This window comes from Trachypithecus francoisi, unplaced genomic scaffold, assembly GCF_009764315.1.
Source record: "Trachypithecus francoisi isolate TF-2019V2 unplaced genomic scaffold, Tfra_2.0 Lachesis_group5, whole genome shotgun sequence".
NCBI classification, from domain to species: Eukaryota; Metazoa; Chordata; class Mammalia; order Primates; family Cercopithecidae; genus Trachypithecus; species Trachypithecus francoisi.
In genome coordinates this window covers 128,422,425-128,440,396 of record NW_022681470.1, presented here as the reverse complement: position 1 = coordinate 128,440,396, position 17,972 = coordinate 128,422,425, and the positions used below count along the sequence as shown (strand labels likewise).

Here is a 17,972-nt window from a genome sequence, read left to right as displayed (position 1 = left end):
GTTTCACCGTGTTAGCCAGGATGGTCTCTATCTCCTGACCTTGTGATCCGCCCGTCTCGGCCTCCCAAGCAAAATGGTGATTTAAAATATTCATTTCCTTTTTCATTTATTGGCTTGAATATATTTATAGAGAAAATTTACCTCTATTTTCAGCTGGCGCCTTACCTATTCCCCTCTCTGTGCCTTGTATTTCCCTTGATTCAATTCCTTGAAAGAATAAACGTTCCATATTCTGATGGGATGTACAGGGTAGGAGATGTGACTTGGGGATTCCAAGTGTCTTTTTTTTTTTTTTTTTGAGACCTCCTGTTATCCAGGCTGGAATGGAGTGGCTGGATTATATAGCTCACTGCCATTACAGCTCACTGCCGCCTCAAACTCCTGGGCTCAAGTGATCCTCCCACGTAAGTGTTCTGAGTAGCTGGGAAGCTGGGACTACAGGTTCATGCCACTATGCCTGAGTAATTAAAAAAAAATTTTTTTGTAGTGGTGGGGTCTCCTTATTGACCAGGCTGGTTGCGAACTTGCCTCAAGTGATCCTCATCTGGCTTCCAAGTGTCCTTTTACACCAACTTCTACATATTTCTCCATTCTTTTTAATTGTGTTTTATTTTTGAGATGGAGTTTAGCTCTTGTTGCCAAGGCTGGAATGCAATGGTGCAATCTTGGCCCACTGCAACCTCTGCCTCCTGGGTTCAAGTGATTCTCCTGCCTCAGCCTCCCAAGTAGCTGGGATTACAGGAATCCACCACTATGTCCAGCTAATTTTTGTATTTTTAGTAGAGACGGGATTTCACCATGTTGGCCAGGATGGTCTTGAACTCCTAACCACAAGTGATCTGCCCACATTGGCCTCCCAAAGTACTGACTGGGATTACAGGCGTGAACTACCCTGCCTATTTCTCCATTCTTTTTTTTTGAGATGGAGTCTTGCTCTGTCGCCCAGGCTGGAGTACAGTGGTGTGATCTCAGCTCAGTGCAACATCCACCTCCTGGGTTCAAGCAATTCTTTTGCCTCAGCCTCCTGAGTAGCTGGGACTACAGGTGCACGTCACCACACCCAGCTAATTCTTGTATTTTTAGTGAGATGGGATTTCACCACATTGGCCAGGCTGGTCTCAAACTCCTGACCTTGTGATCCGCCTGCTTTGGCCTCCCAAAGTGCTGGGATTGTAGGCGTGAGCCACTGCACCTGGTCTATTTCTCCATTCTTAATGCTCCCACTTGACCTCTGTCTTTTGAGTCTTGTGTCAACAATTCTTTAGTCTTTTGAGGTTCTGCAGAGCAATGGATTTGCTTCTCATGCCTCATTGTTCTTTCAGCTGACACTTATGTTTAATTTTCTTCCTTATCTTACAAGCATTCATTCATCCGTCTGCCTTCTGTCTTCATATATTGTGATTTAGAATTTCACATGGAACGTGAACGTGAAACATGTATGGTTGAAGATGGAGTGTGTTTTAAATTTTTCTTTTCTCTTTGTTTTGTCATAAGAAGGAACAAGTAAATCTTTACTCTCCTATCTTAATACAGCAAAGTCCTACTGAGCTGTGGATCTTAATCGCCAACTGATTCCTAGACTTCATGAATAGTCTTTCCCAAATATTTTCCAATTTTATTAGTTTTTTCAGAGGAACAGCTTTTGGTGCCATTTGTTCTGTCGTATGCTTTTTTGTTGTTTTTTTTCCCCCTGTGTTAATTTCTGTTCTTTTATTTTTATACTTTTTGGGGGCTTATTTTCTTTTTTATCCCTTCAACATGAGATAGCTACTCAATTCATTAACTTTTTTTTTCTTTTCTATTAGATATATTTTGAGACTTACCTCTCTAACTACTGCTTTAGCTGCATCCCACAAGTTTTTAATATGTGCTTTTTATTGTTCAACTTCGAATACTTGCTAATTTCTGTTATGATTTCTTCTTTGGCCCATGGATTATTTAAAAGTGTATATTTTCTTTTTCTTTTTTTGAGACAGGTTCTCGGTCAACTTCCCACGCTGGAGTGCAGTGGTGTGATCATGGCTCACTGCAGCCTTAATCTCTTGGGGTCAGTTGATCCTCCTGCCTCAGCCTCCTGAGTAGCTGGGCCTACAGACATGCACCATCATGCCTGGCTAATTTTTAATTTTTTGTAGAGATGCGGTTTTGCCATGTTGCCTAGGCTGGTCTCGAACTCCTGAGCTCAAATGATCTGCTCACCTTGGCCTCCCAAGGTGCTGGGATTACAGGCCTGAGCTACTGCACCTGGCCTAAAAGTGTAGGTCTTGGTTTCCAAACATTTAAGTTATCTTTTATTGATTTTGGAATCTAATGGCGTTGTAGTAATAAAATATATGCTGTGTGATTTTGTAGCTTAAAATTTGTTCAGACTTGCTTTATAGATCAGTATATGGTCAGTTTTTGTAAATATTTTGCCTAGCAGACATCCTTTCTTAGATGAAAGAGGTGATTTAAACTCACTACTGCTTTCCTCCTAATTTCCCCCATACCATCCTCCCAGTTTCCCAAGTTAAAAACTTGGGAGTTGTTCTGAATTTCTCCTTTGCTCTCGATACCACATAAAGTTAATTCTTAATGTCTGTCTGTTTTACTTTTAAATTATTTATTGTTATAAGAGTGATGCCATGATTATTTTTAAAAACTTGGAAAATATAAAGTATGTAAACTAGATTACTTAAAACCCTACTATCCAGGGATATTTTAAAATTCCAGTTTCTTCATGGCCTGATTTCAGGTTTTTCCTTTCTGTTTTTTTGAGATGGAGTCTCACTCTGTTGCCCAGGCAGGAGTGCAGTGGTGCGATCTCAGCTCACTGCAACCTCCGCCTCCCGGGTTCAAGCAATTCTTGTTCCTCAGCCTCCCGAGTAGCTGGGATTGCAGGTGCACGCCCCCATGCCCAGTTACTTTTTGTATTTTTAGTAGTGACGGGGTTTCACCTTGTTGTCCAGGCTGGTCTTGAGCTCCTGACCTTAAATGATCTGCCCACCTCAGCCTCCCACAGTGCTGGGATTACAGGCGTGAACCACCACGCCTGGCCCTTTTCTTATTAATAGATTTTTGCTGATTTATTTGGGTTCCCATCTTTTTCTCTCTTTTGCATAGCGTTTGTTTATTCAGTCAGTATTGAGAATCTGTGTGTGCCAGGTGCAGGGGATGTGTAACGTAAATAAGACAAAGAGGCAATGTCTCTACTCTTAGAGCATGGTCTTTTTTCATTTGTTCAGTGTTATCTATGCCACTTCCTCTCTAATTTGAGCTGCAGTTATATTACAGTTTTGTTCCTAGAAAAGTGTGAGTTGTCTCATGACTTTGTGCCTTTACATATGTTCCCCAGGCTTATGAAATCCTCTCTAAGGTTCATCTCTGAAACTACTACTCATCCTTTAAGTCTGTAGTTAAAAAGCTAAGTCTTGACGAAGTTTTGTGTGTCCTTGCCTTTTGCCCCTGGACAGGTTAGATATTATTCTTCTTGTGTTTATTCATTATAGGAATTATACTGCGTATAGTTTTTTGGTGTGCACACGTGTTTCTCTACAAAGGCTATGTTCCTTGGTGGTATGTACTGTATCTTTCCACATTTGTCTCTCTTAACACCTGGCATGGTAACCTGGCATATAGCAGGCATTGTGTATTTGTTGAATGACCAGAGCCATTGAGTTTAAATAAAATAATCATGTTTTCCTTAACTCTCACTGGACTCTTATTATAAAGTGATTTGGGGTATGGATGTTTTGTTTGGTTAAAATGTTCTGATTAATTAAAGTATACACTGAGATACCAGTTTTCAAATATAAGTTGTCAGTAGGTTAGGAGACAAATGTGTATATGTTGGTTGTTTGTAAGAAGGCTGCATTTTTGCATATGAACCATTACAAATAGGAATTGGGATTCCAAGTCAGTTGGTCTGTAATTTGTAATATAGTTTATTTGCAGTATTTATGATACTTAATACCTACTGTAATGGTTTCAAAATTTTAACTTTGTTCTCTAATGAATGTGTTTCTTCTCAGTGTTGCCCAGTTGTAAAACTAGGGTTATCTGCTGATTTTGAGCCATGGGTTCCAGCATGGTGAGGAATGAGAGGATAACATTTACAGATGGTTAGGGGGGGATGTTTGTCTATATCGTAAACAGATAGACACTACCCACCTATACCCAGTTGTCTAGCCCTCAGGTAAAGGATATAGAGTGGGTTTTTACATTGATAAGGTCCTGAAGAAAGACCTCCATATTTTGGCAGAGTTTATCAGTCTAAATGTTGCCTTCCTATCTGATCACACTAAGGCAAAGCTCACCTCTCTACAAATCCTGAATCACAAGTAAAGAGATCCCATGTAGGTTTATATAACCTCAGTCTTAACTGTCAGTGGACAACTAAGTACCACTAAATAGTTGAGGAAAGCCTGCTGCATCAAAGGAGAGTCTAAGATAAACAGAAAAACAAATGAAAGGATTTACCAAGGGCTGGACAGGATGATTGAAAGAAGACCTTATGCCTAGACACATCGTTATGAAATTTTAAGACATTAAAGATAAAGGAAGATCCTAGAAACTTTCTGAGGAAAAAATGGTAACCTATAAAGGAGTAAAAGTCAGAGTGGCTTCAGATTTTTCATTATGAATGCTGAGTGTAGTAGAGGAATATGATCAGACTTCCTCTTTGTAGTAGAGGGAAAATGATTTTCAACATTAAATTCTGTATCTGGGAAAGTATTGGTCAATTGTGAGGATGGGATTGAAATAGATATACAAAGTTTATACAGCCTTCTGTTGTAAGCCACTGCTACAGCAAAAGAATATGGGATCTAGAAATCAGAGTGACAAGGGGATCTTCCAAGATGACAAGGGCAAGGCTTAGAGGATAGTCATTCTAGATTGGCACAGGAACATGAAGAGCTTCAGAAGCAGGAGTTACATGTGGAAAAAAGATTTGAAATTATCATTGACAGTTTGAAACAGGAGGCAATAAAGGGATATATTAAGCAATTTTGGGAAAAATTGAAAGCAAATAAGAAAGGATATTTAATAAGGGTATACCACTTATCTTTGCAGTGACCAATATTTACACATTGTACAATAAGTAAACTTACTCATTTAGTGAAAATAATAAGATTTGTAGAGGATGGGAGGTAGGAAATAGGAGTTGGCGTAAGATGTGAATTGTCAACTTCAATAGCAAGAAGTCAGATTTGAAGTCGATCAATTTAAAAAGAGAAGTATAAATACATTATTTGTAAATATGAGGGTACCTTCAGAAGACATTGTTGAAAGAGTTAAAAAAAAACCACTTGCCTCTGAGAGTAAGACTAGAATATTAGAAGTGGTGGAGTGAGGAACTATTGATTTTCACCTTAATTTTTTCTATGCTATTTGCTATTTTTCTAAAAAACCATGTATGTAGCATTATGTTTGTATTTTTTTTTTTTTTTTTTTTTGAGACAGAGTCTCCGTCTGTTGCCCACACTGGAGTGCAGTGGCATGATCTTGGCTCATTGCAAGCTCTGCCTCCTGGATTCATGCCATTCTCCTGCCTCAGCCACCATGTCTGGCTAAGTTTTTTGTGTTTTTAGTAGAGACGGGGTTTCACTGTGTGTTAGCTAGGATGTTCTTGATCTCCTGACCTCCTGATCTGCCCACCTCAGCCTCCCAAAGTGCTGGGATTACAGGCGTGAGCCACAGCGCCCAGCTGTTTGTGTTGTTTCTAGAACTAAGAAGTAGAGTAGAGCCGGCCTTTAAGCTGCTTGCTTTATGCTTTCTGTCCTTTAGGTTCAATCCTGGTTCTCTTTGACATTCTACTTTCAGGGAAACCTCAACCAGAAAGAAGGCAACCAGTTTCAGGCTTCATTTTACATACCTGTCTTAAGAGATAAAAGAGAATTCCTTCTTCCTAGCTTTAATGCAGTGCCGAGCTTAAGCAGATTACCTGTTGCTTCCTTTATACCTGGGCCTTACTTTGGCCCTGTTTGACCTCACGAATTTGACCATATCTGTATGAAAGTTTTCACCAAAAATAGCACTTTTCTTAGGTTATATTATACCCTTTACATGCGATTGACCCACATATTTGCTACTTTTCCTGGGGAAGGGAAGAAATTGTGGGCAGGGGAAAGATGGCAACTAAGAATTCAGATAGCTTTTTTATTTAGTTCACTAGAAGAGCAGATTGAGGAATGGATTGGGAAGAATTAATCCGTTTTCCCTAAGCCACACTCTTTTTGAATTAAACATCCAGTTTTCAAGTTCTTGAGTCAAGGTCTTATTTATTGTGGGGTAGTAAACCAAGAGTTACTGGCTTGAACACTGGGTCTCAAGGGAAGAAACTTATTTGTCCAGGCAATCTCTTTCAAGATATATCACTAGCAGTGATCCAGTGGTAGTGACTATGGGCCCTCTCTCCCAATCTTTTTATTGGGGTAAAATACGTATAACAAAATTTACGATCTTAACCTTTTTTTTTAAAGGCGATAAGGTCTCTGTTGCCCAGGCTGGAGTGCAGTGATGTGATTCTAGCTCACTGCAGTCTTGAACTCCTGAGCCCAAGTGATCCTGCAGGCATGTGCCATCATGGCTGGCAAATTTTTAAAAAATTTTCTGTAGAAATGTGGCCTTGCCATGTTGCTTAGGCTGGTCTTTTTTTTTTTTCTTTTTTTGAGATAGGGTCTCCCTGTTACCCAGGCTGGAATGCAGTGGTGCAGTCACAGCTCACTGCAGCCTCGACCTCCCAGGCTCACGTAGTTCTCCCATCTCAACTTCCTAAGTAGCTGGGAGTATAGGCACATCCCACTACATCTGGCTAATTTCAAATAAATTTTTTTTAGAGCCTGGATCTTGTGTTGCTTAGGCTGGTCTTGAACTCCTGGCCTCAAGCAGCCCTCCTGCCTTGGCCTCCCAAAGAGCTGGAGTTACAGGTGTGAGCAACAATGCCTGGCCCATCTTAACCAATTTTCAGTGTATAGTTCAGTGATATTAAATACATTGAGCCATCTCCATAAAACTTTTTACTTTGTTAAACTGCCCGTTGTATAATGACTACCTCTTTCTCCCTCCCCTCAATCCCTGACTGCTTAAAAAACAGGAGAGGCAGTTTGTATATGAGATGAGGTGAGATGAGGGATATAGCTTTGTAGCTACTGACCACAGTCAACTGAGTACCCAGAAGGAGTACTGATCCCCCAATCAAAAAGTCTGTTTCTCATGGCACTTTAGTATATGAACTCAGAAAAATGTTTGCAATATGTGTGAGAAAGGGTTATAACATATAAGATGCTCTTCAAAATTATGAAAATGATTAACATTTCATTTAAAAATGGGCAAAGAACATCAACTGCAGTTTCCAGAAGACTTAGAAATTGTTCATAGGCCGGGCATGGTGGCTCATGCTTATAATCCCAGAACTTTGGGAGGCCAGAGCGGAGGGATTACTTGAGCTCAGGAGTTTGAGACCTGCTCCCATTCCTGCTAAAAATAATTTTAAAAAAAATCAGGTGGGCATGGTGGTATGGTGTGTGCCTGTAGTCCCAGCTGCTTGGGAGACTGAAGTGGGAGGATCCCTTGAGCCCGGGAGATTGAGGCTGCAGTGACCCATGATTGCACCACTGCACTTCAGCCTGGGTGACAGAGAGAGACCCTGTCTCAAAAAAAAAATTGTTAACAAACCTATGAGAAACATGCTTTTTAACTACTACTAATAGAGATGTAGACAGAAATAGAGTGTGTGTTGTCAAAAAGCAAAAAACTGATAATTCTTCCTGTTGGTGAAGGTGTAGTGACAGTGTGAGTTGGTACCTTTTGGGAGAATAATTTGACAATACCTATGATATTTAAAAATATGCATAATATGAGGATGGTGGGATATGGGTATATAAATGAAATAATATTAGCCATGAGATTATATGGGCCAGGTGCGGTGGCTCGCGCCTATAATCCCAGCACTTTGGTGGGCAAATCACAAGGTCAGGAGTGCAAGACCAGTCTGGCCAACATAGTGAAACCCTGTCTTTACAAAAAACTAAAAAAAAATTATCCGGGCATGGTGGCGGGCACCTGTAGTCTCAGCTACTTGGGAGGCTGAGGCAGGAGAATTGCTTGAACCTGGGAGGCAGAGGTTGTAGTGAGCCGAGATCGCAGCACTGCGCTTCAGCCTGGGTGACACAGTGAGACTGTCTCAAAAAAAAGAAATTACAATTGAAACTGGATGTTACTTGCTGGTTCATTATACTTGTTTTGTTTATATTTGTAATTTTCTATTATAAAAAGGAAAAATATACATAGTATGTTATATATAGTAATTATCTTTATTATTTATATAGTAGTTGGGAATGTAGAAAAATGAGCTTTATATTACTGCTTATGTTAAAACATTGGAAACACCCAAAATGTTCCTCCATTGGGTAATGGTAAAACGTTGGAAACATCCTAAATGTTCCTCCGTTGGGTAATGGTTGGAAAGCAGTTTACCAGCTGATGCAAAGATTATTTTATGTGCTTTTATTTTATATTTGTATAACAGATGGAAATCACATTGTTCAAGATACATTGTTATGTGAGAAAATTTATAGAACAATATATATAATGTCCTGTATTTTATTAAAAACATTTATATGAATTATAAATATGTAGTACAAATAAGAAAAATCAGGAGATTAACTTTTTTTTGTGGGAGGAGATTGCATGGAGAATTTTCACTTTTAACTATATGTTTCTATATTATTTATTCTAACAGCATGTTTACCTTTGTAATCAGAAAGGAAATAATAAATTCTAAAATTAGAAAAATTAATTTGGCTTCTAATAAAGGTCACATTCTAGCAAAGAGGGAAGTAATCAGTGACAATAATGGGGTGGGGAAACTGCATAGAGGAAAACCCTTAGGGGAGGAAAATGTACAATGATGTTTATCCTAAATATATATCATCATTGTATTATCCTAAATACAATGATACATATCCTAAATATATTTGAGTTGTGGCGTTATGGGTAATGTACTCTTTTCTTGCTTTGTTTTCTGTTTTTTTGGACAGAGAAATTTTAAAAGAAGATAATGCTTTTACAAGTTATTTATGTATGTATTTTTTGGTTTTTGTTACAGGGTTTTTGCTCTGTTGTCTAGGCTGGAGTGCAGTGATGCAGTGCAGTGATGAAATCGTGGCTCATTGAAGCCTCAACCTCCTGGGCTCAAGTGATCCTCCCACCTCAGCCTCCTGAGTAGCTGGGACCACAGGCGTGTGCCACTACACCCAGATAATTTTTTTTTTTTTTTGTAGAGACAAGGTCTCTCTATGTTGCCCAGGCTGGTCTCAAATTCCTAGGCTCAAGTGATCCTCCTGCCTCAGCCTCCCAAAATGCTAGGATTAAAGGTGTGAGCCACCATGCCTGGCACAAATGATCTCTTTATTAATGCAGTTTTATATAGGATTTATGTTTATGTGGGTAAAAGGTTGATGTGTATTTGTCTTAAATGTGAGTGAAAGTAGAGTCTATTTTTTACTTAAAGCAAAACAGATGATTTGTGCTTAGAGATATTAGATTAAAAATGTATCCCGGGCACCGTGGCTCAGGTCTGTAATCCCAGCACTCTGGGAGGCCGAGTTGGGTGGATCACAAGGTCAGGAGATCGAGACCATTCTGGCCAACATGGTGAAGCCCTGTCTCTATTAAAATACAAAAATTACCTGGGCGTAGTGGCATGCACCTGTAATCCCAGCTACCCGGGAGGCTGAGGCACAAGAATCGCTTGAACCCAGGAGGTGGAGGTTGCAGTGAGCCGAGATCACGCCACTGCACTCCAGCCTGGCGACAGAGCAAGACTCCATCTCAAAAAAAAAAAAAAGGGCCGGGCGCGGTGGCTCAAGCCTGTAATCCCAGCACTTTGGGAGGCCGAGACGGGCGGATCACGAGGTCAGGAGATCGAGACCATCCTGGCTAACACAGTGAAACCCCGTCTCTACTAAAAATACAAAAACTAGCCGGGCGAGGTGGCGGGCGCCTGTAGTCCCAGCTACTCGGGAGGCTGAGGCAGGAGAATGGCGGGAACCCGGGAGGCGGAGCTTGCAGTGAGCTGAGATCCGGCCACTGCACTCCAGCCCGGGCGACAGAGCGAGACTCCGCCTCAAAAAAAAAAAAAAAAAAAAGTAGATAAAGATGAAAAGTTAAACTCCTTAAATATTGGTTAGATAACAAATTTAACTCCTTAAATATAGGCGTTTCTTGACTTGAACTTTATAAATTCTGCATAATCCTTCTACCATTTATGTGTCATGCCCTATGCAGAGATTGAGGATACAAGTGTGAATAAGAGACAGACATTCCCTGTTTTGGGGGAGGTTGGTGGGTTGAAGTGGGCTGAAGACTGAAAAGGGGAGGAGACTGTAGGAGTGGAGACATTAAGTGTGTATAAATTTACCCTGGAGATTTGCTTGTGAATGGGAGGAAAGAGGAGGAAGTGGTGGAAAGGGAGCACAAAGAATCAAGAGAATTTTATTCTACCCCCGACCCCCAAGATCCTTGCAAGTTTTTAAGCATAGTTGAATGCTAATGGGAGGGTCCTCAGAGAGAAGATTTATTGAATGCTGGCTCTGGTTTGTATCCTATAGTAAACTTCATCAAGTTATAATCTGTCTTGTAGTTGCAGTTTCCTCATGTAAAAAGGGATCTATAAAATCTAATCTGCAAAAATATCTCTAAAGCAGTGCTCTGAATATTAAATTACCTCTATATATCTAGTGCCTGGCACAGTATGTGGCTCATAATAGGGACCCAAAAATGATTTGTGAATGAATATGTTGAATGTTGTGCATTTTTTTTGTTTTTTTTTTTTTTTGAGACCAGAGTCTTGCTCTTGTCGCCCAGGCTGGAGTGCAATGGTGTGGTCTCGGGTACTGCAACCTCTTCCTCCCGGGTTCAAGCAGTTCTCCTGCCTCAGCCTCCTGAGTAGCTGGGATTACAGGTGCCCGCCACCACGCCCAGCTAATTTTTGTATTTTTAGTAGAGATGGGATTTTGCCATGTTGGCCAAGCTGGTCTCAAATTCCTGACCTTGTGATCCGCCTGTCCTGGCCTCCCAAAGTGCTGGAATTACAGGCGTGAGCCACCATGCCTGGCCATGAATATGTTGAATGTTTAATGTAGGATTAGGTACTTGGTAATCTCAGTAGTTTTTTCCCGGGGGTTTGGTTATGAATGGGAGGGAAAAAATGAGGAGGTGGTAGGAAGGGGGCATAAGGAATCAAGGGTATCTATAATTAGGTTAGGTCTCATTTGAGACACAGCACACCAGAAATATTAGGAGAAGCAGAGCATAAACACAAGGAGATAGAAAAATAAAAAAATGTTTTATACCTTATGACCTAAGGATGTGCTATGCAGTGGGAGTAGTACGGTGGAGAGTAAGACAGAGACAGACCTTGCTATCCTGAGAAAAGGGGATAATTTGTTGAAGTAATCGCAAAGCATATGAAACTGGGAATGTTTGCAATTTTTATTTTTGTACAGTTTCTGCTTTGGAGTTGGAAGATTCTAGGTCTTAACAGAGACCTGCCACGGCATTCTACTGAGGTCATTTTTCACCCATGATTAATTATTGTTCAGGCTTTGGCTTTTTTTTTTTTTTTTAACTGAAGGGAGGCAAAATCCGTCAAGTAAACACTGAACTTAGCTTTTTTGAGGCAGAGTTTTGCTATTGTTTCCCAGGCTGGAGTGCAATGGCGTGATGTCAGCTCACTGCAACCTCCACCTCCTGGGTTCAAGAGATTCTCCTGCCTCAGCCTCCCGGGTAGCTAGGATTACATACATGCGCTACCACGCCAGGCTAATTTTGTGTTTTTAGTAGAGACGGGATTTCTCCGTGTTGGTCAGTCTGGTCTCGGACTCCCGACCTCAGGTGATCTGCCTGCCTCGGCCTCCCAAAGTGTTGGGATTACAGGTGTGAGCCACTGCACCCTGCCCCTTAAAGCTTTTTTCAAAGTTGATGGCTAATAGAGTTATTCCCATACTGTGAAGGCATTAAATTGTTTCAAAGTCTGGAGAAAGAGGATTATTACCCTCTCCTTGAGCATCCCTGATGATAGAGAATTCATTGTGATTCTTCCTGCATTTTTACTTATGTTCTCTTGCACTGATCTTGTCAGACATTTAAACTTTTTAACCCCTGTAATTACACTACCTAAAGTGCCTTCTCCTCACAACTGACTATGGTATAGAAAAACAATGTTAGATAAAATTGCTTTGTGCCTTAGCATGAATCAAGGCAGTGGCATCTAACTGTACTTGTATTCTTCGTTTGTGTACTAACAGTAAAAAACATAAACACACACACACACATATATATGTATGTATGTGTGTGTGTGGTGTGTGTGTGTGTATATATATATAATATATATATACACATCCCCAAACCTTATTTCACTTAAGAATTTTTTTTTTTTTTTTTGAGACGTAGTTTTGCTCTGTTGCCTAGGCCGGAGTGCAGTGGTGTGATCTTGGTTCACTGCAGTGTCCGCCTTCCAGGCTCAAGCAGTTCTCCTGCTTCAGCCTCCTGAGTAGCTGGGATTATAGGCACGTGCCACCACGCCTGGCTAACTTTGTATTTTTAATAGAGATGGGGGTTTCACTATGTTGGCCAGGCTTGTCTTGAACTCCTGGCCTCAAGTGATTCACCTGCGTCGGCCTTCCAAAATGCTGGAATTACAGGCATGAGGCACCGTGCCGGCCAGGTTTTTAATATGTGTGATAAAGTAGAAATGGCATAAGGCACTTGTGCCATTGTTTGAGTTGCCAGCTGAACTAGCAGCTTTTTCATGGAACACCATTTTTACTTGAAACAGCCACTGAGTTCTGTATAAGGCAGGTATTTTCTTGAAGTGACAATCTATGTTTTGTATTTACCTTAATTACCATTTTTTTTTTGTTTGTTCCTGTAAATTCAAGTTAGCATCTTGTGTCTGTCCTTCCTTCCATTTTTCTCTTTTCTTTTTCTCTTTTCTTTTGACAGATTCTCTCTCTGTTGCTCAGGCTGGAGTGCAGTGGCACAATCATAGCTCACTGCAGTCTCGATCTCCTAGCCTCATATAGTCCTCTCACCCCAGACTCCTGAGTAGCTGGGACCACAGGCACATGCCACAATGCCTGGCTAATTTTTATTTTTTAATTTTTTTAGAGACTTTCTCCCTGTGTTGCCCAGGCTACTCTTGAACTCGGAATCCTCCTGCCTCAGCCTCCCAGAGTGCTGGGATTACAGGTGTGAGCCACGCTGCTCTTGGCCTTGTGTCATTTCTTTGAAACAGTTGAAACAGTTTTGCTCCTGTACACTTCCTTTGTGCTATTATTGCCAAATATATTACATTTCTATATATTATGGATCTAACAATTATGTACATATTGTTTTGTATACTTGCTTTGGAGGGAATATGCATTTATGCTGTATTTTATAATTTTGTTGGTGTTCTTTTGTGTGTGTGTGTGTGTGTGTGTGTACATACATGTATTTGAATTTCTTTCTGGGTTTATTGATTTCAGTCATAGTAGTATTCATTGTAAGATGTCTCTGCTAATAACAAATTCAGTTTTTGTTTATCTGGGAGTGTGTATTTCACCTTCATTTTTGAAAGATAGTTTTGCTGGATATAAGATTCTCTGGTGACAGCACCCATTCCCTGCAGCCTGCATACTTTGAATATGTCATCTTACTGCCTTCTGGCCTTTATTGTTTCTGATGAGAAGTCAACTGTTAATCTTATTGGGGTTTCCTTGTACGTGATATATTGTATTTCTCTTGTTGCTTTCAAGATTTTTTTTTTTTTTGCTTTTCAGCATTATTACTATGATGTGGCTGGGTGTAGATCTCTTTGCATTTATCCTACTTGGAATTTGTTGAGCTGCTTGGATGTGTAGATAATGTTTTTCAGCAAATTTGGGAAGGTACCAGTTATTTCTCTGGATATCTTTAAAATGTATTTCTTTCAAACTGAAACATTGTACCCATTAAACACTAACTCCCTGCTCCCCATTCTTCCTAGCAGTTGGTCGCCATTCTGTTTTCCATCTCTATGACTTTGAGTGTCTAGGTACCTTATATAAGTGGAATAATTGTCCATTTTGTCTGGCTTATTTCACTTAGCATAATGTCTTCAGGGTTCATCCGTGTTTTAGCATGTAACAGGGTTTCCCAGAATTTCTGTATTTTTAGGTATTGAAAGTAGATATTCCTAATACTTAGGAACTTTTTGAAACTTTTTTCTTTAATTTTCCTGCTCATTTTATTTTTACTAAACTTTTATGCTGTTTTTAGAATTATTGTCTATCTAGTTTTACATGTCACTGTATGTTTAATTAGTGAAAAATCTAATTTGGAAAAGTGAAACCAAGCACTGCTTTGTTACTTTTAAGAAAGTTGATGGTGGTATGCTTTGCTGTTTATGGAATGTCTAATACATAAGTTATAATGTAATTTCACAGTATTTAATGTTACTTTTTTTTGCCTTTAAGTACTCTTATAATGTACTTTCCTTTTTTTTTTTTTTTTTTTTTGAGACAAGAGTCTTGCTCTGTTGCCCAGGCTGGAGTGCAGTGGTGTGATCTTAGCTCACTGCAACCTCCACCTCCTGGGTTCAAATGATTCTCCTGCCTCAGCCTCCCCAGTAGCTGGGATCACAGGTGTGTACCACCACGCCTGGCTACTTTTTGTATTTTTTTGTAGAGACAGGGTTTCACCATGTTGGCTAGGCTGGTCTTGAACTCCTGGCCTCAGGTGATCCGCCTCGGCCTCCCAAAGTGCTGGGATTACAGGCATGAGCCATCGCACCCAGCCTTACAGTGTACTTTCTATTTGTGTATAATTTAATGAAATTGCTGGTTATCAATTTTTTTTTTTTTAACTCTCAGTCTGCATGTTTGCTCAGTTCAGTAGTGATTCCCTGTAAGCAGAAGGTCCTGACTGCCCTTCCTTTGAGTGTGAAAAGTATGAATAACACCCAGCTATCCCTTGAAGTCACTGGTTAGTGTGTCTTAACTGCATGTGGCATAATCAAGAGATTAAAATGTAATTCACTTTTATTCTTTAACTAAACCCAATCTTGAGATTCAAGACATTATTTGCTCATGACCATGGCCTGCGTACCTCAACATAAAGCTGTTATTTTGATAACAGCTACCTTGAATGTGTTATCTTGGAGTGTTTGCTGAGTCTTGGCCTCACTTAGAGTAGGCAATGAATGGATATTGAGAATTGTTATCATTTTGTTTTAAACTGCTTTGTTTGGAGAGTATTTATGATTTGAGGTACTTTTTATATTTTTCTTTGTCTTAAAGTTTTTAACAAATGAAAAGCTTTAACATATAAAATATCCCACTGGTATAAAACAAGCTCTATAAGTAAGTCTTATATATGGTCTTTTATTCTCTAAACAGAGACTCTACAGGGGCAGGTAATTCACTGGTCCACAAGCGGTCTCCTTTACGTCGAAACCAAAAGACCCCAACATCCTTGACCAAGCTGTCTTTACAGGATGGACATAAAGCCAAAAAGCCAGCATGTAAATTTGAAGAGGGTCAGGATGTCCTAGCTAGATGGTCAGATGGCTTGTTTTATCTTGGCACTATCAAAAAGGCAAGTTACTTTAATGTATCTTTTGCTGTTTTTGCAGTAAGCATTTAATAATCTTAATTTAACTTCATGTTTTTAATTTTAAGAGATCACCGTTAAGTATTTCTCTGTATTGCAGATAAACATATTGAAACAGAGCTGCTTCATCATATTTGAAGACAGTTCTAAATCCTGGGTTCTCTGGAAGGACATTCAAACAGGCAGGTGCTACTATTTCTCTTGAACATGATTTAAATTAAAATTTGATTTTCTTCAACTTGTCATATTATGATGTTTTCTGTTGAATACTGTGTATTTAGATAACTCAGGATTACTTCTGAGGAGAAGTTAAAAAATCAGCATAGTCTTTATTATAGACCATAAGAAGAACAAGAATACTCTAGAGGACAGATGCATCAGTAATTTATACCTGTAAGCTATATTAAGACCCTTCTAAGAACTTTGAAGAAAAATCTTTGGTAACTAATCTAATCTCAGTAACAGTTTGGGATTCAGTTCAACTGTTACTTGCTTATATTTGTAGAAAGCAAGTGTTTATTGGGAGCATACTATTTGCCAGTTGATTTGGGAAATTAGGACATATAAAACTGATTTAGAATAATAGAAATATTCTTTAAGAGTGGTTTAAAATTACCATTTAGTTATGGGTTTTTTATGTTTAAATGGGAAAATGAGGCTATATTTGTGTGCCAGTAAAAATGAATACAAGTATGCCTTGGTTTGGTTATAGGTACGTTTCTTGTGATAATTTCTATTATTAGAAACTATGATTATTTTCATGCTTTTAGCATCTGCTAAATATAGATGTTTTTCCAGGTACCTCTTTCATGCAAAGTACTTTTAAAAATTACCGATGTTTACTGAAAACCTGAGTATTTTAGCTGTCATTAAAGCCCTACTTTTAGTTTTCCTGTTGCTGGGTTAATAGGCCTATACTAAGACCTGTGTTTTCTGTATTCTCATAGAAAAGAGATAAATTTTCTCCCCAAAGGGTTGGCACCTTGCCATAGTATTTAACGATTGGGTTTTATATTTGAATACCAAGTACAATTTTATGGTAGGTTTCTGCTGTGTTTTAGTTCTTGACTTTACTCCTAATGTTTCTTAAAGAATAAAAAAGTTTTGGTAAAGGAATGGAAATGTTCTAATTACCATCTATATAGTTGGTACTCAGGGCCTAGGTGGGGAACTAAATAGCTTTTACTCTGGTAAAATGTTTTTCTAGAGAAACTTTTTATGGTTTCTGGACTGATAAGTTTAAAGGACTAAAATTACGTTTTGAATCTGAAATTGAGGAGCCAGAGAAAAGTGTGACTCATAAGATTTAAAGGGATAGGAGATCTCCAACACTACTAATATTGAGCAGATCTTACTACCCTGCACACAAAATTATTCTTTTTTTCATTATTTTGTAAACATAGGTATCTCTGTAATAGCAGTGAAACATGTTATGCTGCTTTTTACTCCCCTTCCATTAGCTTTGTATTTCTTTCAGCTTTGAAAGATGTTTTGGAGTTTCCTGTGGATTTAATGTAATAGGTCTGTCATCCTTTTGTCCACTTCCTCCTTTCTGCTTCTCCTTCTTTGCTTTTAAAAGTGGTAGAAAAGAAGAAAACCAGTGTTACCTAGAGATAGAAAGTTGTGTGAGGGGCCCTTTCCTGTTCTACAAGTGCTGCACCCAGTATGTCAGTTTAATGTTTTGTGGTTGTTCTTTCTTCACTGGTTCCTTTTGCTGTTCCTGGAATTACAAAGGATTGCTCCTGGTCATTTAACTCTTAGCACCCTGATAGTAGCACATATGAAACTTGTAGTTGCTATAAAAATGAATAAATGAATCTGAAACCTGCGTTATGGCATATTTCAGTGAGGAGTGGGTTTAGTAGTTTTCTTCCCTGTAAGAAACCTGCCAGTAATACATTTCAAAACTTAATAAATTATATTTATCAAATGAGTTTCTTTTAAAAATTTTACATAAAAAAATATTAGTAGTCAACAGGGTAAAATATATCATGTTATAACTGTTACATAAATGTAAGAGGGTTTTAAATCTTAGCATCTAATGCTGTTTTGGTTTCATACGCTTGCATTGCTGGTGGCAGTGTAAATTTCTATTTTGGTTGTTTAGCATTTGCATTAAGTGCAAAAGTTTATAATTATCTAATAGACTAATTTCTAGGAGTTTATTCATAAGAAATAATTCAAAAAATACTAGGTGAAAAATGTTTCCTGAGCTTTATTTTAACAACAACAATAAATTTGATATTTCTAAGATGAAATGGCCAAGGCTTTCTAGTCAATTGGATTTAGAGTAAGGGAGACTATAGAAGATTACTAAGCTTTATAGGAAGGTTCTTGTAAACTTGATGGTAAAAAAA

General features: G+C 38.9%; 1 protein-coding gene across 5 annotated transcripts in view; it reads left to right on the top strand.

Annotated features, from left to right (window-relative positions):
• Positions 1-17,972, top strand: part of MTF2 (metal response element binding transcription factor 2) — a 66,666-nt gene that overhangs the window by 22,137 nt on the left and 26,557 nt on the right. For 2 of the 5 annotated variants that reach the window (XM_033196657.1, XM_033196656.1), the window contains exons 2-3: positions 15,402-15,600; positions 15,716-15,797. The exons of 1 other annotated variant lie outside the window; for it this stretch is intronic. In XM_033196657.1, the coding sequence (XP_033052548.1) occupies positions 15,402-15,600; positions 15,716-15,797 (281 nt within the window). Of the gene's footprint in view, positions 1-15,401; positions 15,601-15,715; positions 15,802-17,972 lie in introns of all 5 variants that reach the window. 2 more of the 5 variants (XM_033196659.1, XM_033196658.1) reach the window with 2 other exon arrangements.